General features: G+C 30.2%; 2 protein-coding genes and 1 long non-coding RNA gene across 4 annotated transcripts; 2 read left to right on the forward strand and 1 right to left on the reverse strand.

Moving 5' to 3' along the window:
* Positions 1-508: 508 nt before the first annotated feature.
* Positions 509-1,874, forward strand: LOC148232278 (uncharacterized). The gene is made up of 2 exons (XR_015810617.1): positions 509-1,066; positions 1,133-1,874. It is a non-coding gene; the product is annotated as an uncharacterized LOC148232278 (long non-coding RNA).
* Gcn2 (eukaryotic translation initiation factor 2 alpha kinase Gcn2) lies at positions 1,395-12,804 on the reverse strand. The gene is made up of 28 exons (XM_088191847.1): positions 12,644-12,804; positions 12,258-12,427; positions 12,051-12,186; positions 11,874-11,993; positions 11,640-11,812; positions 11,413-11,531; positions 10,786-11,353; positions 10,596-10,727; positions 10,405-10,534; positions 10,206-10,343; positions 9,299-9,571; positions 8,519-8,691; positions 8,246-8,452; positions 7,949-8,181; positions 7,822-7,874; positions 7,528-7,760; positions 5,097-5,268; positions 4,916-5,020; positions 4,704-4,849; positions 4,488-4,636; positions 4,240-4,418; positions 3,295-3,683; positions 3,048-3,225; positions 2,599-2,762; positions 2,423-2,538; positions 2,229-2,353; positions 1,987-2,153; positions 1,395-1,758 (listed from the first exon to the last, which is right to left on the reverse strand). The coding sequence occupies exons 1-28, from the start codon at positions 12,695-12,697 to the stop codon at positions 1,632-1,634; spliced, it is 4,929 nt and encodes a 1,642-aa protein (XP_088047973.1). The 5' UTR covers positions 12,698-12,804; the 3' UTR covers positions 1,395-1,631.
* Positions 12,805-14,193: 1,389 nt separating this feature from the next.
* LOC148232280 (uncharacterized) lies at positions 14,194-20,705 on the forward strand. Of its 2 annotated transcripts, XM_088191920.1 has the most exons (5): positions 14,194-14,260; positions 14,377-14,438; positions 14,511-14,583; positions 14,655-14,740; positions 19,076-20,705. In XM_088191920.1, exons 1-5 carry the CDS (start codon positions 14,233-14,235, stop codon positions 19,742-19,744), a joined length of 918 nt encoding a protein of 305 aa, XP_088048046.1. In that variant the 5' UTR covers positions 14,194-14,232; the 3' UTR covers positions 19,745-20,705. The 2 variants fall into 2 exon arrangements, with proteins under 2 accessions (XP_088048046.1, XP_088048045.1); XM_088191919.1 differs by having other exon boundaries at positions 14,200-14,438.
* The last annotated feature ends 1,345 nt before the right edge of the window (positions 20,706-22,050 follow it).

Below are 22,050 nucleotides of genomic sequence, written 5' to 3' on the forward strand. Positions count from 1 at the left end.
TTGAAAATGATTTTATATGCAGTGTTTAAAAAAAAGTGATTGAACTATTGATGTGTTAATCAAGTCCATACTATTTCTCAAGAGGATAGTAAATATATCAACCATTAAATATTTAGTTATGTATTCGCATCAAACCAAGAACAAAAGTTGTGTATAGTAATCAAAATAAGTTCAATCCCAGGGTCAATGTTATCCTAATATATACAAACATGCATCAAATTAATATATAATGTTACAATGATATGTATCACGTATGTTATTTTTAAGACAGTGTTTATCTCCAAATGAACTATATCTAGCATTTTATTTAATTCTACAGCAAATGTTTATGAAAAAAAATTAAACCTATCACAAGAAATATTAAAAACATGGATAATAAATGCATCAAAAATAGAACAATTGCACGCAAATATTATTATTTATGTATCACTATACCAAAGGTTAAAAATCAAAAGAAACTATTTATAGAACATATGATGAAATTCCTGGCAGGAATTTCATCATTCTTATTAAAATCAGAGCTATTCAAATTCACATACATATATTTTCATAAATTTAAAACATTTATATTAAAACACAAAATGCATAAAATACAATAAAACTTGTTTATTGCAATAGCTTATATGCGACAACTATTAAAAATTTGAGAACGACTGCTTTAGAGGAAAATCAACTAAGATATTCTCATACGTTTCGAGTCACATCATTAAATTATGTAGAAAGCATTATTGTCAAATAACCAGTTTTTATAAGGAAAACCTTCAACCGATCAAATGTTAAATTTAAGACAGTTCATCTAAAATATTCGAGATAAGCACACATATGTTACAAATTAAATAAATACAATCATCCAATGTATTTATTTGTAAACACATGGATATTGATTAGCAATAGCTATAAATATTCATTCCCTCGTAATTTTCGATCATATGCTACAGTACATTCTCTGATTCCATACTAAATATCGTTGTGCGGTGATTTCGGACAAAATGAGCACTAAGGAGACTACTCCACTACTACACAAAGATCTCGCTAGCAAAAACAAACCAGTTCCACATACGACATTGTGAGTAATTCAATTTTTATTTATTACCATAAAGCATTTGTTACTTATGAGCTTTGTATGATACAGAAATGAGAACAAAAAACCATACGTCGGACTTACAGTTGAAGAAGTTTTATTAACCTCCAAAGATCCGCTGTGGATAGCCATTCGGATAGCAACCTTCGTCACATTCTGGATTATGATATTAATCATGTTGACGACGAGTATTGTGATAATGATTCGCACTCCCGGCTGTGTCGGTGGAAACATGAACAACACACTAAATAATAGTATGACCCACAACAATCAGTCATTGTGATGCCAAAGAGTTTGATTAAAATACAGTGAAATATTTAAAACGGTATATTTTTAAAATCACAATCCAAAAATATGTATACATATATATTTAATAAGCACATTTTCAGTTTACTAGAGTAATCATATAAAATAAATACTTTGGTATACTTATATTAAAAAAATATTATGTCGGTTAACTTAATTAAATAAATGCACTTGTATAAAAATATATATTAGGAGCATTTAATTAAATAAATTAAATGGCACCAATCTCATTAGTTTGCATCAATCATATAAACATTTTGAACATTGAATCTTGTATACTATACAGTGCAATAGCTGATTTATTCTTTTCCGATGCTAAAAATCGTATTTCATCGCATATTTCGGATAAATATTTTTTATGACGAGGATGTCTAAAAAGTAAACACTTACATTAATCAAATATCTAAAATACACATGCTACTTCTAGAATCAATTACTTAATTTTGCATAAAATGTTATGTGTTAAATTAAAAATAACATCATAAAATATTATTGTAAAAAGATTCTTATTTGAATTTGAATTCTATATATGTCTACACTGATTTTATATGTCTGATATTGATTCTAGATGTATAGTTAAAATATTTATAAAAATATACTTTTCTATAACGGCGCGAACTGATTTATCAAAAGTGTTCTGTTGTGCTTCGATATCCAAATAAGAAATGAGACTCCTAATAACTCCGCTATCTAATGTTATAGCTAGCACATTGACTATGCATTTTGGAGATAGAAGTTGAAGTACGCTAGACATCTGAGACTTAATCTATTCATAAAATAAATTAATTATAAATAAAACATCTCATTATTTTTAAATATATAAAATAATATAGATAGGTACTTGGGTTTCATATCTTCGTCTTGTGCTTGCTGTGAGTTTTTCAGATTTTTCTGAAGCGATAAAATTCACTGACACACTTGGCAATGATGAGCTCTGACGGTCAGAATCATTGAAACTAGCTTTACCTTTAAATATTGAATATAATGTGAAAGATAATTGTATGTATGTTATTAATAAAGTTAAGAAATACTCACTCTCGCTTTTAATAATTTGTGTATGCAAAGCACAGTTCAAAGAGTTGGATGAATCAATTAAGATACGTTGCATGTTATCAATCAATTCGTTGACAAACACTTTACGTTCATGAAACCTACACAAACATAATAATTAGTGAGCATTGTTTAAGTTTATTTAGATGATTGATAATTACCTATCTTTATCCCAACTCCTGATTCTAACGGTTCCTTGTTCGGAATCAGCAACGATGATCATATGAGCTTTATCAAATTCTCTACATAACTCTTGTATTTCATTAACATTCGTCGTATCCATTAAATTTGTTTTAATACCAGCGTTCCATAGCATACTGGCAACCTAAATAAAGTGTTTTTATTTTATCCATAAGCAATAATTATTTTTAATTACATAAGCCATGCCGAATTTTTATTAGATATGCATGCTGTGGTGTGTGCTGGTGCATTGCCGAGGCGAAGGGGAAAATTTAGATTTGAATGATTCGATGACTGGCATTAATTTTTAAATTAGTTATTGGTATGACATTATTATAGTTCAAAAGTCAGCCAATAGTAACCGTCAAACATTAATAGTTTCCGAATATCTAACACTTTCGGCATAACCTACATATCAATCGTATCATACATGAGCTCTCTCCTTCAATGCTAATTTTGAAGATGACGTCGTGCAAACGTACACATCACATTCAGAAAAGTACATATTATCATCGCCGCCCATAGCACCTTGAATTATTCGTTCCAACGATAAAGATATCCCCACAGCTGCTTGGATTGAAACATCGTTTTTATCGTGTAAAGTATTTCTATAAAAAATATAACAACAAAACATTATTACTTATTAGTACTACATACAAATATAAAACAATCAATACCTAAAATTACTGATCATCTTATCGTATCTACCACCAGCGGCGATTACGTCCATATCGGCTCTTCTACGCTTTTTCTTCAATTCGCACATAAACTGACACATCATACCGGAATATTGATGTATATTATAAACCATGCAGGGCGAAATCAAAACAGGACACTTGACACCCAGAGATTCAGCGTTATGAACTATGGTCTCAAGATCTTTGATTCCTTCTTTGGCTAAAGTATTTATTTCGCCTTTTTTTCGCAACACTGGTTTTAATACGTGCATTAGCTTGTCAATTGGGCACTCAGTCTCCATCAAATTGAATAAAGTTACCATTTCTTGATCGGACAAACATAGTGAGATAAGATGTGTTTTTATTTGAAATTTAGACAACTTTTTATCCTAAAAAATATATAGTAGTACGATTTTAATACAAGAAACAAGTATAGTTCAGTGGAGTAAAAATAATAAATAAGCGTAAGAGCGTGTTTATGACTTAGATTAAAAAAAGAGGACAATTTAAATGAGCAATATATAAAATAATTGTTCTATAAAACGAATTATTTGTGTAATACTATTGGTCAAATTAGGTGCGAACGAGCATTGATCCAAATAGTGAACACCCCATGAATAACTCTCTGCAACAAATCCTTTTCCGAAGAAAAAATCCGAAGATTTATCTATTATAAATGCACAAATAATTCGTTTTATGGAACAAAGTATTTATTTTAATGCACATATTAAAATTTTTTTGTTGCATGAATGTTATTAAGAATTATTAAGAATTCTAGAAAATTATATTAACTACAACTTTTTTTGAAACAGGAATCAAACACTAGTGTTTAATCTTGCCACCTTCTAATATGAATGTTGTAAGAAAAAGATAAAGTTCAAAATATGCCAATTTCCAGAACTTGTGCAGTTATTTAATAACTTGACGACTATTCACAATACATACCCATAATATAGAGTATAAATCTTTGAATTTGTGATCGTCGATTCCGCAACTCATCATAACCGCTTTTAGCAAACTAGTGTGATTCAAGCGTATAGCGATATTTCTATACTTCATCGCTTGGAACTCGTTAACTATTTCATACATGATAGATAATAACTCGGCATCGGCGAACAGACTTCCTAAAAACATAATTAAATATAGTTATGTATTTACTTTATAAGCCATAACATATTAATATTAAAAATAACCTTGAACGGGTGTCACAATATCGAAAGAACATTCGTACAACTCTCTAGGATGAAAACCATAAAACTGCTTCTCTCGGTAAACTCGTTCGATGCAATACCGTTTCATACTTGTTATTCCATTACATGCCACATATCGTGCAAAGGGTACTCTAAAAAAAAATATTAAGCACATATAAGTCAATCAAAGATATAAAATTATGCATTATTAAATTATACCTAAGATCGTGCGGAATGTGAACAACACTGCCACCATGTGTCATCAATCGCACACTTGACTCAACCGAATCATACAAATGACACAATGGAAGCATTAAAGGCGTGGTGAGTTCTACTCCACCGTGTATTTTAAAAACTTTGATTACCTTCGACCATAAAATAGAAATTAAAAATATAATTTAAATTTTACATAATTTTAAGCATTGACTTACAGTATCTTTAACAAAATTCATCATCAACAGCGGCTGTCTATTGTGTGATGCGACCGTTTTAATGATATTCATGTCGTACGTGATGTTCTCAGCTGGAGTAGTTTTCTAAAAAGTATCGAATGAAGTTAACATATATTAAGTTTAACGAATATTTATTTCAACACATTGTTCATCTTAGTACCTGTTGGAAGCATGAATTTATTAGATGGTAGTAACCTTTAGATTGTTTACTAGAGAGAGCATGACGCAGAACTTCACGAAGCTCATATTCCTCAAATATGCTGGGTAATAAATCGCATTCCAACAACTCTGAGCAAGTCGGACGAGTACTGCCATCGTGATTTAAGAGCCATCTAATATTTTAATAGATTTTAAATATAAAAAAGCAAAGAATAAATCACAGTTACTAAGCTTAAAGAAATTTCGAAGAATGAATTGGAAGAGGAAAAATGAGACGGAGCGACGAAATCAAGCTGCAACTGATAACCATAGTAGAGGGTATTTTAACACATTACAGGCCACTAACGTTTGTAGATCTATCGTTAGGAGCCATCGACTCACATATGCGTAATTTAATATCAAGAGTTGATATTTTTTGAAATTTAAAAATTAAAATTTACAATGATTTTTTTTAAATGTACCTAATTGCAAAATAAAAAAAATAAATGTTTTAAAAAAATATAAATTCCATTATAAAATCTATTGACATGTTTTACTTTTATCACTAAAAATCATTAATTTAGAGCAATTACTTCAAAAGTAATAGCAATTTATGAGAATTAAAAAAAATATGATTTAAGCATTTTTTCTATTCCAAACCGTTTTCAGGAACCAGGTAAAAACCGCTTCCAAGAAAAATAGAAAAGGGTGACTCATCAATTGAAATTTTGAGTCAAACCTTCCAAATCTATGAAGTTTTGGTTCTGAGAACCACCTTCCCTCCATCAGATGATACATTTAAAAGATGCGAGATTCACCTCCACTCGGAAAGCACAGCACAGTGGTTGGTTTTTTAACACATTACAGTCCGATATTTTCGCGGAACTGTTTAATAAAGTGTGACTTTTATCAAAATAATTATAAATATATATTTATTACCATCTCTTGATAAAAGTTTATATCTTCTATAGTTGGAAAAAAAACAAAATACATCCTATTATTAGTATAATAAATAGAATTAAATTTGTGATTGTCTAACAGTATATTTGTTTTTATCGACTCATTGCGGAACTGTAAAAGTAATATCAAAATAAATCCCTAGGTAGCCCCAATTATAAATATGTAAATAGGCGAAAACATCTAGAAAGTCCTTTCAAGAACAGGGGATGCAATTTACTATCTAAAAATATCAATTACTGGCACAGCAATCAAAAAAGGATGTCCATCAACTGCACCAAATCTTTTGAGAATAACAGATAAACAAGTAAAAAGGCGATATTATAAGTAAAACTGTGCACAGTATTTTCGAGTACAATATATGCAAATAAATTATCAATTTCATGACATACAAGCGGCCCTCGACTTTCGAACGTTCGACTTTAGCACAATTAATTATATATTAATATAATTAAAGAATACATTCAAAATTATGGAAAATAAAGATATATTTCCACAATCTTTAATATGTTTCCAAAAATACACAGCAAAAAAATGGTTGAAATGAAAAATCTTTGTCATCGTAGATCGATGACCAACATCAAAAAGATGTCCCTCTGAGAATATCAATTATTCAAGCAAAAGCTCTTATTTTGCACAAAGATTGGAAGGATAGATTAAAAAAATATTTTAACACGGTTTTTCAAGCAAGTAACAGTTGGTTTTACAATTTTAAAATGAGGTATTCTTTTCATAATATTAAATTTACTGGAGAATCGGCTGATGCGGATAAAGATGCTGCAAAAGAATTTATTTCCTAATTATACAAAATTATTGAAGATGTAGAATATTCCTCTAGCCAAATATTTAATGTGGTAGAGACAGGTTTATTTTGGAAAACTCTTTAACAATAAAAAATATGAATGAAGCCTTCATGCACCTTGACAAATTTTTAAATATTATAGAAGATTGTGATCCCAATGGAGAACGCATATCTCAAGTGCGTGGGGCGATCAATAAAAACATAGGATGTTATAAAATACTATATGAAGAAAAGAAAAAGAATAGTGGAAAACAGTTAACTCTTGATAACTTTTCAAAGGAAACACCCGCAAACCCCACTTAAACGTGTCTCTTAAACGCCTCTTAAACATCTTATATTTACTTGATAAATAAATATTTTAAAATACACACAATTTCAATTTTTTTACTTCCCTCGACTTTCGTACATTCAACATTCGCACACATTTTCAGGAACCAATTATGTGCGAAAGTCGAGGGCCGCCTGTATACATAACATGTTCAATTTTTGTAAAATAAAATAAATTCATTTTTTGTTACGCTTTTGATAGTGTAATCTACATGAAATAAGTTTATATAATTGATTCTTACAGGTGATGGAATATAAAAAAGTTAGGAATTATGTTTTTAAAAAAAGACACAATAGTACACCGAAATATTATGGAAATATAATGTTAAATATTGAAATCAAAAATATACTATTTTTCCCCTAGTACCTTATTAAACTAGTCTGGTTACTATTGTCCGAAGTGAGAAACGACTCGGGAATTACAATATCTTTCAGACGCAAATTCCCGAGGACTTTCACACGTTCCATTCCAGTCTTCAGCGGCATATAGGACATCTCAAAGAGTATGATTCCCAATGAATATATATCGACTTTCTGGTTATAAATCGCTTTATTGCCTGTCGTCATTAATTCAGGTGCCACATAAAGAGCAGTTCCGACCTAAAAACAATTTCTTGCGTAAAATTATCAACAAAATATATTGAAAAATCAATCGACTTACATGTCCAGTTAAAGATCCATCTCCGATCAATTCTTGAGAATATGATTCAACTTCTAAAACGTTATTAATCATAATCATATATCGTAAATGTTGTTATTGTACGTTGCATGTATTTTTAATACATTACCTCTATTACTTCTAATTTCTATTATGGCTTGAGTCGTTTTAGGCAATATATTGGTAGCCAATCCGAAATCCCCAATTTTCACATGATCGTTCGAGTCCAAGAAAATATTAACTGGTTTTAGATCGCGATGTATCATGCCCTGCTGGTGGATATGCGACAAACCTTCAACAATCTCTCTGAACAAGCGCCACATTCGTTCCGAATTCAAATACAACTCGTTATCGATAGCATTCCTTCAATTATCCATCAATTATAATCAAACATATCAAGAACAAATCTTAATAAATTGATATTCACCTCAATGTACTTTTTTCACAAAATTCCATCTGTATATATAAATACTGTATTTGATAAACTTCTTTTCCATTCTCGGATTTATGATCGACTTGATCGCTTCCGTGGCAATCTTCTGATGTATCATATGTATTCTTAACTGAATTATTTATCGTATCTTCATATTTGAATTCAATCGAATCACTGTTCGATTCTGTATTAATTTCAGATCTGTAAATATATTGTCATAAAATCAATCGATAAATATTGATTTAATGGATAGACAAAGTGACTTACAAAAAAATTTTCCATGCATCAATGTCATCGTCGTCTTCATCATCATCATCTTCACTTGACGATGATTCGACTCTGAACGATACATCTTCAGCTACAGTATGTGGTGGTTTTGAACGCGAAGAATATGACACAGACCATTCCACCCCAATTTTTGGTGCTAATTTTTCTATATCCTTTATAAAAAAAAAGAACATTAACTTCTGAGATTATAAACTAAACTGTTTTTTTTTTTTAATACAGTGGAACCTAGACTTGAGAGTATTTTAAGATATGAGTAATTTTTTTAAATTTGATTTGACATGCAAGCAAAAATACGTATTGCGTAACTTAAAAAAAACGTTATCATTAATTTAGATAGATTGTATTTACCATTTCTATTGACATTAATCCATTTAAATTATCCTCATTGAAATAGATTAATTGCATTTCAATTTATTTCAATGGAGAAAATTGATTTTACATACGAGTAATTTGAGTTACGAACTCCGTCACGGAACGAATTGAAATCGTAAGTCAAGGCACCACTGTATATGTACAAGTAATAACATTATTTTTTGTACATAGATGTTTTTGTTTATCCTTGTCGCTCAATGTGACAAAATATTAATGTTTGTCCAAAGATCAATTTTATATTGCAATGTCTTATAATCAGTGCACAATAACATCGTTCAACGCGTAATTATCTTTTAAATTTCTGCCCTGTGATCCGTCTGTCAGTCGCCCTTACTATTTTTTAAATTATATAATATTGATATTTAATAACTTATTAAAATATCTCACCTTATGATTACCAAATGACAAGTAACTGCTTTTATCTATAGTATCATCTTCGTTATTTTCTGTTGCCATAGTTGTTGATACATTCGAACTATCCTCCTTCTGCTCAATTGTAGCGCTCTCAATCCAACTGTTATAATATCGAACGACATTCTCGTGATTTAAACGCGATAGAAGTTTCACTTCCCGCGTAATCTTCTTATTCAACTGAATATTCTTTGGATTCAATTGAATACGTTTAATAGCATAAGATCCGCCGTCTAATTTATTTCTGACCTAAAAACATACATAATTGTATATCATATTTATCACAACATGAAATCATATATTTTTACTAGCACCTGCCAGATAAATTATATTTTCACTGGTAAAAATATATATCTACCCGTGAAAATGTATTCTGATATGATTTCACTGAAATGACATATTTTAAAAAATATTTTCGGGATAAATTCGAGACTGTTTTTTTAGATTTTTTGAGGAATAACTCGAGAATTTCTGGTTTAGAATCAGGGACATCATTCCAGCTTTTTCAAGGGGGGGAGCAGAATTTGACCAGTCAGTGGTAATTTTTTTTATATTTCAATTTTATAGTATTTCATTAAGGACATGCACTTTTATGGCCAAATTCAAGGGGGGCAAATGCCCCACCCATTCCCCCCCCCAAATGACATCCCTGTAAAAAACACTTTGCATTAGGAAAATTCTATAATATACTGAAATGTTAAAAAAACACAGAATTAAGTTTTTTTTATTCTCACAAAAACATTTAAAAAATGAAAATGTTTTGAAGTATTATTATTAGTTAATTTAACAAATACACGAAAAAAATTGGGGGGTTGTAAGTTTTGCGCTCCGGCACTTCTTTTTTTTTATCACTACACCACTGATAATAATACATAATACATACTTTTAAAACATCCCCGAAAGCTCCTTTTCCCAGCCATTTCAATATTTCAAACTCATTTTTGATACGAGATTGCCCACTTGCTCCTGAAGGTATGAACGATTCTATATCCACAGCTTCAGAACCATCGCCGTTTCCATTCTTAAATTAAAATTTAACAAATGAGTCTTAGTATGTAGTAATTTACATTCAGATTGAATACCATCGATCCAGTTTCGCTCTTATCATCTGTATCTCTTTGAGGTAACAGTCGAGAAATAGGCGTTTTAATGAATTGATGATCGAGCAACTGCTCTGACGACCATCTAGTACGTTCATTTTTATCAATGCACCTGAAATATACACATAAATCACATATATGAATAAATAAACTATTTTATCAATTAAACTCACTTTAAAAGAAAATCTTTTAGATCTTGCGGCAGATTAATCGGTATCTTAACTTGATCGTTAGTAATCAATTCACCTTGTAATAAAGATATAAACAATACGCCGATTCGCAAAATGTCTTGTCTTTTCGAATACCTGTAATGATTATCTACATAAATAGTTCAAATAATTTGACTATTTTATAATAATTTACCTCATATTGAAATCGCCACTTTGATATAGTTCCATTAATCTCTTATCGAGACTAAAATCAGCTAATCTTACAGTACCAGATCTGTCTATGAAAACATTGGTGTCCCTCACGTCTTTATGTACCACATTATTACTATGCAAATAATTGATTCCTTCTAATAAACCGGATGCAAAGTGACGTAATGTATCGACTTCCATGCAAATATTATCATTCAAATATAAGCACGATATGCTTCCCCCTAAGACGAATTCTTGCAATAAATATACTACTAAGCAATTGTTTTCGTTGTGATATTTTATATTCAAATAATGAACTAAATTTTGATGGTGCAACTTTATAAGAAAGCTCAACTCTTGTTCGATACTGGCAATGTGTCTCATCAACGTAGTCATATCGTACTGAGGCGAACTCGGATGATTCGGCGATCCTTTCATTTTATTCGCAAGCTGTTTCAGGGGCGACGATCTGTTTGATGTTTGAAGAGCGATAGACCATTCTATTAACATTAGTAACTCTCCAGAAGTAGTATCTAAGCCAGCGTATACAACACAGCCACGCTCCGAATGAGCTAGAATGTTAACAGCGTTGATTAAATTCTGAAATAGCATATAACAAATTTGACGTTACCTAAACATCGACCTCTAGTCACGTGTCTATCGCCTTTGAACGAAAACGGTATAACCTTTAAACCTCGATGTTCACAAGAACTTCCTTCTGAACTTTCAGATATTGAGAGTTGATGAATTCTAAATTTAAAAAAATATATATAATATATACATACAGTCTTAAATAAATGTAAATATTAAATAATCCAACTGTGTAAATATACGTAATTTTTCTGAGTCAACACGTACCTCTGAGAATACGTTCTATTTCTCTCTATGTTCATGTTTGTCATGATGGGATGAACATTAGAGAGTTCATCTGGCATTTCTTGCAATAATCCAAACCTCGGCTCCTTATTGAGCCTCACTTCCCACTTCAACATTTCTTGACATTTTAAAATTTGGTCGTTAAGTTCTTGTCTCTATAAATTATTAAAATATTAAAATGAGAAACCTTTTTATTATAAACTAAAAATAATGTACCTCTTTATCTTCTTTGACTTGTTTATCTCTAAGTTTCATCTGTTCTTTTAACTTTTGCGCAATTAACATTTCTTCGTAAAACGATTTCGTACCCGGTTTATTATTGAGATGTAAAAATGTCTAAAATAATTAAATTATATACATAATACTTAAATTACATAGTTACAATAATCATACTTGCACGTGTTGAGCCAATTCGAAAATCATCACTTCTCCTATCAGTGACATAGAGAGGGTTTTCATTTCACCTAATAACGAATGCAGTTGTATGTCTGATAAGCCTTTTGACCTTTCAATTTTCAGCTCAGGCTCTCTATTATTTATTTTATATATATATAAGTACTTTATGATCATGCATAACACACAAATTTACGATTTACTTACATATCTGGATATCGAGGGGGGCAAATTACGTGTAGAACAACCATGCAATGTATTTCTTGATTTCCAGATGAGCCTTGTTGAGGAAACAGCGTTAATAAGACGTCCAAAGGTTTCCATGTCTTCCGTACTGATGGACCACGTTGATCTACTAAATCTTGACCAAATATTGCCTAAAATTATATTAAAAATTTTAAGCAACATTCTGTAAAAATATATTTGAAAATCAAATTTTGTTATAAGCAAAAATAGTGAGATATTATATATATATTATCGATAAAGATACATATTTATATATGCAAAAGTAGAAGTATGTCGCTTCTCATGTTTCGCTGATGTTTGCACAATACTATTATATTTAGACATTTAAAAATAAACAATATGTTTGCCTTTAATGCTTCTACTTCATTATCTTGCTTCTCTTGCGGCGTATCATCCGTCATTTCATATGAGTTAAGCTCATAATCGATAAAGTGTTCAACGAGTTCATAAAAAGGCAAAACACCGGTGACAATTTGCTCCAACGAAACCAAATGTTACTATTAGGCCTAAAGAGAATATTTTAAAACCATTATCTATTTTGACGTTTGTTCGCGAAAATAAAAAAAAGTATTTTTAAAACTACAATTAGCGTTGTAAAAATTAGATTTTTTATTAAAAGATCAAAATTATTATTTTATAATAAATAAACTTGCTACGTACCTATAAAAATTCTTGGTATATTATATTAAAAATATGTTTTTTTTATTAACTGATCACACGGCAACTGCTAATTTAGTTATATTTACGGACCATTTATTTTATTTTAGTGAGTATAACCTTAATTATTTAGAAATCGCAGATAACAAAAAATCGAAACTTTTACCACCATCAAAAAATTTTGTATCACTTTTCTGAACACTCTGAACGACGTATACATACCTACATATACAGCAGGTGCAAATATAAATGGCATAAAAATTTTATTTTCTCATAATTTCCACACTTCAATCAACTGATAAATCAGCGAATTTGCATATATTAGTGTATTACACACAACAAAACTAACATAATGAACAATTTTTATACCAAATACATATAAGTGCAAATTGCCAATAATTTGTATTTACTGTAGGTGTATATAACTAACTATATAATAATTTAAAATAAGATATTTAATAATTTTATGTATTAATAAATTAATTTAACTTTTTTAAATATTATGTAATAATTGCATAAAATTATTTTGTTATAATAGTTACCCCAGGTACAAATTGACCAAAAACGAGTTTAGTATGTTACTTTTTATTGGTAGTGTAAATGTATGATGTACAAATAAGCCTTCCTTGAAACAAAAAGTTGGTTCTTATATATTAGTTATGCATGTTTAGCGGTGTGTTGGTGACGGGTGGCAATGAGACACAGATTGAGCCGCTGCAGTACTATTTATTTAAGGTTACAGTGATTACATTACAAAAATGGGGCGGATGCGCGACGGCACGCGTCCGAACCCTTACAAGCTTGCCGGTCGAGAGAGCGAAAACCGTCACCAGCGTCGACTAGTTTTGGACATAACAAATCTATATTGGCCCCCATACATGTATGAACAATTTCCAAAAATAATGATTATTTGCGTACTTGGCCTTTAATTAATTAATAAATTAAATTAACTATTAAATAATTTTTATTCTGACCGTTTATTATTTTTATTCTGACCTTTTATTATTTTTATTCTGACCGTTTATTGTTTTTATTCTGACCGTTTAATATTTTTATTCTGATCATTTAATATTTATTCTGACTATTTTGCTAATAAAATTCTGACCGAAAATTGATTTTTATTCTGACTAAAATTTGATTTAAATTCTGATTATTTAATTCCCAAGTCTTATTTATGTTGTTGTAATGCAATTTTATTTTCGTTCTTGCACAATATATATAACGCTTAGACCAAACCCGTCAAAAACTCGGTAAGGGTAATAACTTGAAGTAATCAAAAATGTCATTCATTCAGTTAGTTAAGCTCGGTATGTTGCCAATTAGCAATATTTTAAAAATAATTTTGTATATTCACTTATTTAAGTTGATACGAGATCGAAAACATCCGTTAATATGTACATACTATTGACATTTATATTTTTAGAACCTGACTTAGAATATAATGAAACTTTTAACCCTGTCAATACAATCGAACATATATTTAAGGTATTTATATAAATAGCTGCATTAAATTTAAACATAATAAAAGTAAGATTTTTAATATATATATATTTTTAGTATGAACTTATAAAAATAGAAAATGCCACAACTAAAGAATGTTCTATAGACATTAATGACATGTTTGAAACAGGTTCGATATACTTATTTATATATGTTTTTATGTATGTTATTAGAATTGAATTACTAGTTTATCTATTTCAGAAACACATGATGTAAAAGATGTATTAATCGCTAACATTATTGATACAAACAATTCATCTAATCAATATTCGAATGTTTTTTTAGAAGTACTAGTATTATTAACCCTTTGCGCTCGTAAGTCGACTATGTGTCGACATCGTATTTCAAGCGTTGTACTCGAACGTCGACAATATGTCGACAAAACTTTGAATGCATTTATTGGCTTTGTGTTCAAGCAAATTTTGAAAATTTAAATTTATTAATAGTAAAAAGACTTCTGTTAAACACATTTCAGTAATATTGAATTTTTAACTTATGCAAATAACTCAATAATCTTAAATTTACAAGTGTAAATTTATTGTAAAATTTTTCATCGGAACATGGTCAAAGCGCGCGCTGTTAGGACGGCATCGCGCTAGACTTGACAGGTTTAGGTTGTCAATTATTGCCTTACAACTGATTTTTTCCTTCTAAGGGCATCTATATTTTTATGATATGGGATGAAACGGGATCATATGCTCTAATTGTGCATAATTATTACTTTATATTGTGTGTCTGTTATGAAATAAAAATATTTTTTTTAAGACGGAAAAAAGAGCGAGATGCCGTTATGCTAGCAGAGCTCGCTTACTCGCTCGCACTAATAACATGAGCGATTGACAACTATCGACCTGGGTACTCAACTCAAACGATAATATTAGTCTCGACACATTTAATATATTTTCGAGCTAGTAAATAGCTAAATTATGTAAAACAGAATTAGTAATCTGTGTTTTAATTATTCATAAATACATATATTGATTTTCTTTTAAAAATTATCCATATAATTACGAATGACGATATAATATTGAATTTTTAAGGACGTGACGATGAATTCGATATTAACCGTGATATTATTACTGTGACAGTAATAGTATGCGTTTATGCTAAGATTATTTTTACCAATTTTAAATCTGGTACAAGTATTTAAAGTTTCAAGTTTTAGGATAATCTTTTAATGTAAAAATTTTTTATGATCAATTTATTTATATTTTTAGAACTGTTTTAATAAATTGAAAACTTAAAAATTCAAAAATAAAGCCACGAGGCCAAACTACGCTGGTTCGCTCTAGGTGTAAAAACGCCTGCCAATCCAAAACAGATCCCCACAAAAAAAAACAATGTAATATTTATCATTTCTGCCTCAAATGGGCAAATACAATACATACGAAAAACTTGTAGAATATTTGTCTAAATATAAAATTTGATCATTTTCACAAAATATAATAAAACTTTACCAGCCCCACCTATTTGTTTTTATGTACGAAAAAATTGGGTGGGGCCTGGTCCCAATTGCATTTATATTATCACCACAGCTGATATTTTTGAGCGCCATTTCGAAATTTGTTAATATGTGGGGGCACCTATTCATGCCATATTTTTAAAAATATTATGGTTCAAATAATTGATTTACAGCCTTAAATTATACTAAAAAGCCATTTTATTAGGCTCAAATGCTTACGCCACCTTTAAATGTCTAATGAGTACTGGCGATTTTCTTGATGACACCTATAGAAGTCATCCGCGGTGAAAGGGTTAAAAGTCTTGTAAAACATATTTTTTTCAGTGAGTTTTAGGATTGTATTACACTTATATAAATTTATCCATATTTAACACTCTAAAGGCGGATGACTCAAATATGCGTCATTGAAAAACTATTGGTAAAAGTCGTTTATGCACAACATAATCAACACTTACACGTTTAATTGGATAAGATTTAAAACACAGTTTGTAAATTAGTGATATCTATTATATATTGTTAACTATAATTACAGCTTACAATCAATAGATGTCGCTTAGCAGTTAGGGCTTAATTTTAATAATAGCGCATTCTTAATATTAAAATGTTTAGTTTGCTGCGGGACCTGAACCGATAGTCTCTAGGATATCAGTTCAACGCCTTAAGGACTACGACATTCCGGTTATACAAGACAATCTAAATATAAAGTTGTAAAATCGCCATGACGCGTTTTGAATGTCTCTCTGTAAAACATATGACTGAAGAATATAGACAAGGTTATTTTGCTCGTGTAACACCATAGACCAGGGGTCGGCAAACCTTTTTTGTGAAGGACCAGATTGTAAATATTTTAAGCTCAGCGGGCCAGGAAGCAAAATTAAAATGAGCTTTATCATTTCTCTCAAATATTCAAATGTATTGCAAAAGGCGTTACGTGGGCACCGAAGATGCTTTCAAATTTAAAGTGCATAACGTCACGGTGAAATACAAAGCAATAGGAGCACCTTATAATGTGATACCTAGCTAGCTCCTTAACTCGACGGTCGGCCGTTCTATTATAGCACATACTTTTATTTTTTTATATGTCAAATCTAACAATTACTTGCAGCCCGGATTAAAATAAGCAGAGGGCTGGATTTGGCCGTAATTTTCTGACCTCTGCCATAGACAGTGAATATATTAAAAAATATCTAATTTAATTTGGCCTTCTTTTTCGTATTTTAAATATTCCTATCCTAAGTGCATGTAAACGCAGGACAAATACCCCCTGGATAGATATATCTCCCATCAAAACTCCCCTGGACATTAACCCCCTGTACAAATAATCCCCTGTGCAAATAACCCCCTGACAAATAGCCCCCTGAAAATTAACCCCCCGTGTAAATAACCCCCCTGAGGATTAACCCCCGCCACGTATAGAGATAAGTATTTTATATAAGTTGTTATTATTTATAATAAATGGTCATTATTTTAATAAAATAATGTTTAATACGAATAATCAGTATCAATACTAATTTATTTCATTCAGCAAAATACAGAATTTTTAAAATATCAATAAAACTAACACATTTACGAAGAAAATATACGTATTGTATATTTTGTACCGGTGACCGGTGCGAGCAAAATTGTTATAAAGAGTATTAAAAAAATAAAAAATATTATTAGGCTAGATACATATGTATGTATAATACAGCTAAACTTTGGTAATGGCGTCAGTATATGTTTTATTAAGTATAATAGAGCGTCACGAGACGTGTTAAGTAATATCTGTATTATCTTTATACGTGGCGGGGGTTAATTGTCAGGGGGATTATTTGCATGGTGGGTTAATTGTCAGGGGGTTATTAGCACGGGGGGTCAATGTCCAGGGGGGTTTTGACGGGGGGTTATTGTCCAAGGGGTATATTTCCAGGCGGTTAGTGTCCTAGAACCATATTTCCTAATCTAGATTCTCCTTTATATATGGACCTTCGCTTTAATTTATTTGGAATCTCATTATCGGCAACTTAGCGTCAAAAGTGTTAAATTTTGCTTTTAAAAATCATTGGTTATATCGTCAAAATGTATCCTTTTGCTTAAAACATATGTGCTGATGTGCATATTGTTTGTGTTTTATTTATTGTAAGGTGCATAACAATTTTTCGTATTAAATGTGTTTTTAAACGTTATTATATGTTGATATATGTTTTAATTAACTAACAGTATATTTTTTTATTTTTTATAATACGTTTATTGTAATCTGATTTTCTATAAAGTCTAAAACTTGTTAATGGGAATATATTAACTATTTACCAAGAAAAAACAACAATTAAAAAAACTAAAAACTAAGGTTTTACTAAGAAAAAAAAACAACAAGTAAAAAACTTGTGCTCTTTGTAATTTTAATCTTGATTAAATTTTATTGTAACCATTATTTTTTTGTATGAACGCAAATTGTTGATCGATGTTATGAGCGCTAAACGCTATAGAACGAGCGCGATGCGCAAGATAATAAGCGCATTGCGCAAGATAATAAACGAAAGGTGCAAAAAAAATACAAACAGTCCAATATTTTAATTATTCAGAATTCATATGACATCTAGCTATTTACAAATTTCTTAATGGTTATAAACCCCTGCCGCTACAGCACTCAGCTGTTTTTTTAAATAATTCATTTATTTGTTTTACCGCGCATTTGATTGCGATGGACGAAAAATCATCTAAAAACATCATTACATTTACCTTCCTATACTATGTATACCTAATACTATGTCATTTTTTTTTTTTGTGAATAGTAAGTACAATTCTTCGTGAACACATTTCAATAAATTATTCTTTTCTAAGTTTCATGGTTAACGTTTTACAAATTATTTAAAAAAGTACAATAAAAAAAGTTTTTCCGATTAAAGTATTTAAATTATAATATATTTTAAATATTTAATTAATTTTTTTTTAACTAAAATACTGACAAACTATCAATCTTTCGCTGTATTAATTTTAATTTGTAAAAAGATTAATCAAAACATGTTTTATTTCATTTTTACTTCCATAAATTGAACATAAAAAAAGTCTCGAAATTAAATACGAGCTGGCGCTACCCCAACCAAAAAAAAAATACGAGTGCAAAGGGTTAACATCAAATAATCACGAGTATAATTCTTAAACAAATAAAACTATTTTTTAGGAAGTAAGAAAGAAAGAATATGACAATTCTATATCTATTATTCAACATTGTGATAAAGATGAACAGTATACATGCGCACTCTGTTATAAATCATTCACCCAAAAAAGTACCTTAACACAGCATCTTAATTTTTATTCAGATTTACAGAACAATTTTGAATGCTGTAGATGTGGAAAAGCATTCAAACTTAAAAGATACCTCACAAATCATATAAAAATACATATCGATTCTTTTGATTTTGAATGTAGCAAATGTGGAAAACCATTCAAATCTAAATATCATCTTTCGCGACATACAATAACACATAGTAGTACTCGTAGTTTTATTTGTAGTGAATGCGGTAAAGCATTTAAAACTAAAGAAAGTCTTATTAAACATGTAAATATCCATAGTGAATCTTCTGAATTTCAAAGTAGTTATATCAGTAAATTTGCCTGTGATATATGCGGAAAAGCATTCAAAACTAAATATAACATTTTAAGACATATAATTACTCATAATAATTCTCGAAATTTTAAATGTAACCATTGTGAAAAAACATTCAAGTATAAACGTGGCTTTTTACATCATATACAATTTTATTGTGATTCTAGTGATTTTAAATGTAGCAAATGCGGGAAAGCATTCGAAACTGAAAATGCCATTTTTTTACATATGAAATGTCATTGACACTCGGAAGTTTGAATATATCATAGCTTATGCGAAAAATCCTTCAAAACTAAAATTCACCTTCAACGGTATATGGAAACGCATAGTAATTTTAACAAGATGTGGAAGAAATTTGTAATAGATGCCAATGTTCGATCAGTGTTAAGGAGTAACGGATAGTACCTATGTAGTAATCCTCATAATTTTGAATACTGTGTATGTGCAAGTATAGATAACAGTGGTATTTTTTAATCGACTTTTTTTATCAAAATTGAGTTTAATTTCTTAGTAAAAATACATAGTACGATTCTTCGCCTTTTATGTATGATTTTTTTATTATCACTAGTGCAAGCCTTATAATGTGCAATTTTCCCCCTTGAGGAGGCTTAGTCTCCGTGGATTACGCTGTAGGGGTTCTGATGGAGGTCCTTCTACTGCAGGACTGGCCGGACAATGTTCAGCGCCCCAGGCTCTGCCATAAAATATTGACCGTGTGACTGCAATCATTCGTGTTTTAGCTGTTACATAAGCAAATTAAATTTAATTTCACAAACTCCCTTTGGAGGAAAATAAACATTGCATTTTACTCTGTAATCTATTCGACTTGTCTTATGTATTCATTTTTTATCACTGTGCTTATTAGATAAATTTAAAGGAGATATGTGTAGTCTAGGAATTATTCTTTTTTATAATAATATGCATCCAAATGGCCGTATTTTTGTACAATATTGGGTTATATCACCTCTGCTTATTAATTGACTCGTTGGATTTAGACTCCTACAGCATAATAACATACATAGTGATTCACATTTAATACTTCAGGAAATTATTTTGAATGAAACACGTGTAAAAATGCTTTAAAAATTAATTTTTCACATTGTATGAAATATAAATATAAGATTCAGTAATACCTGTAGCAAACATAAAAATTGTCTGCAATCGTAATGTAACATAACATAATAAACGATGTTCAACCACATCAGCTCAGTGTATTTATTATTTTCAAGCACACAATCTGTCTGTTAAAATTTAGTTGCAACTCAAATTAAACAGACTTAAAAATCTGCTGATAAACCGAGAACCTGGTGGCTGTTTAAGATTATAGTTGAAGCTCTGATTGTGGATCTTTTTTCAGAACGTAAATACACTTTATTGCTAGTAATGTACACTTATCTCTCGATTTGCGTAGTTTCATAGTTGGGAAACTAAAAAAATCTAAATCAAACATTATGTTTCACATCTATATCACCGTGATGTAAAAACGCATGGCTTACACCCACTTCTTGCACTTGACTTACATTTGGAACCTCTTGCACTGCCCATGTAGTTTTTTGAGTTATTAGTTTAGTTTTTTACTTTATAAGTTAAAGAAACGTTAAAAAGTACATGTGAGTACAATTCGATCGTTTTATTACAAATTTCGTTCTATGCCTCAATTTACGCGATATTTCCTGGAACGTTTCTACCGCATAAATCGAGGGATGAGTGTACATATATACCCTCATTAAATTCGCATAAGCGAAAGGAGGTTCACACACACTCATAATTACAACTTCAAATTTATGGTAATGAGTTACTGGTAGATAAAAACATGTGATCTGCTCCTATTTTGCTGACAGATAGGCGACCAATTTATTTCTGATAGTCAGCAATGCCGGCTCTGAGCACACAACCGATTCACTCGCTTAGGGCCCCGCGCTTAAAGTAAAAATTTAATAAAAACAGTCGATAATATTATTTTTATCACAAAATGTGAAATTAAAATTCATATAGCGATATTTCATTCTCCCAAAATTGCGCGAATTCTGAGGTCGGTTTTACTATGCACTTTAATGGTTGTAGTTAAAATTTGCAAGTCTTAATAAAAAATTAAAAAAGTCTCAATGAAAGAAGAAAACATGGTTCACAATAAGCGGAATTCATAATGTCATAATAGCAAAGGCACAAACGAAGAGTTAGTCCATATTTTGATTTAGAATAATAATAAGTTTCGCTAAAACTTCTATTGTATTGTTTGGGGTTTTTAGGAAATGGTCTTTTAGATCTAAGAGGCGCGAAACTTATTACAATTATATTTTCAGTTTTATCTGAATAATGTTGATGTAGATAATTAACGAGATAATTTTTCGCAGTTTTTATAAATTCAACAGCATCAGATATTTCTTCGATGGTTTCAACCTCGATTTTACCTGTTAACAACATTTTGATTTTCATGTGTTGCGACAAATTCGATTGCACTTTCTTCTTTGATGCTCTCCTCGATTGCTTCGCCAGAACTAATAGTATTTTGCCCCAGCTTTTCATTACTCTTATGCGTAAATCCAACT

This window comes from Plectrocnemia conspersa, unplaced genomic scaffold, assembly GCF_051122295.1.
Source record: "Plectrocnemia conspersa isolate PC_06_02 unplaced genomic scaffold, ASM5112229v1 ptg000009l, whole genome shotgun sequence".
NCBI lineage: Eukaryota > Metazoa > Arthropoda > Insecta > Trichoptera > Polycentropodidae > Plectrocnemia > Plectrocnemia conspersa.

Coding starts and splice junctions, on each gene's coding strand:
- Gcn2 (XM_088191847.1), bottom strand. CDS start 12,697: ATGACGGATGATACGCCGCAAGAGAAGCAAGATAATGAAGTAGAAGCA. Junction 10,535..10,595: donor CTAAAAGATTTTCTTTTAAA/GTGAGTTTAATT, acceptor TGTATATTTCAG/GTGCATTGATAAAAATGAAC. Junction 10,344..10,404: donor AGAGCGAAACTGGATCGATG/GTATTCAATCTG, acceptor TTTTAATTTAAG/AATGGAAACGGCGATGGTTC.
- LOC148232280 (XM_088191919.1), top strand. CDS start 14,346: ATGTACATACTATTGACATTTATATTTTTAGAACCTGACTTAGAATAT. Junction 14,584..14,654: donor TAATGACATGTTTGAAACAG/GTTCGATATACT, acceptor TATCTATTTCAG/AAACACATGATGTAAAAGAT. Junction 14,741..19,075: donor ATTCGAATGTTTTTTTAGAA/GTACTAGTATTA, acceptor ACTATTTTTTAG/GAAGTAAGAAAGAAAGAATA.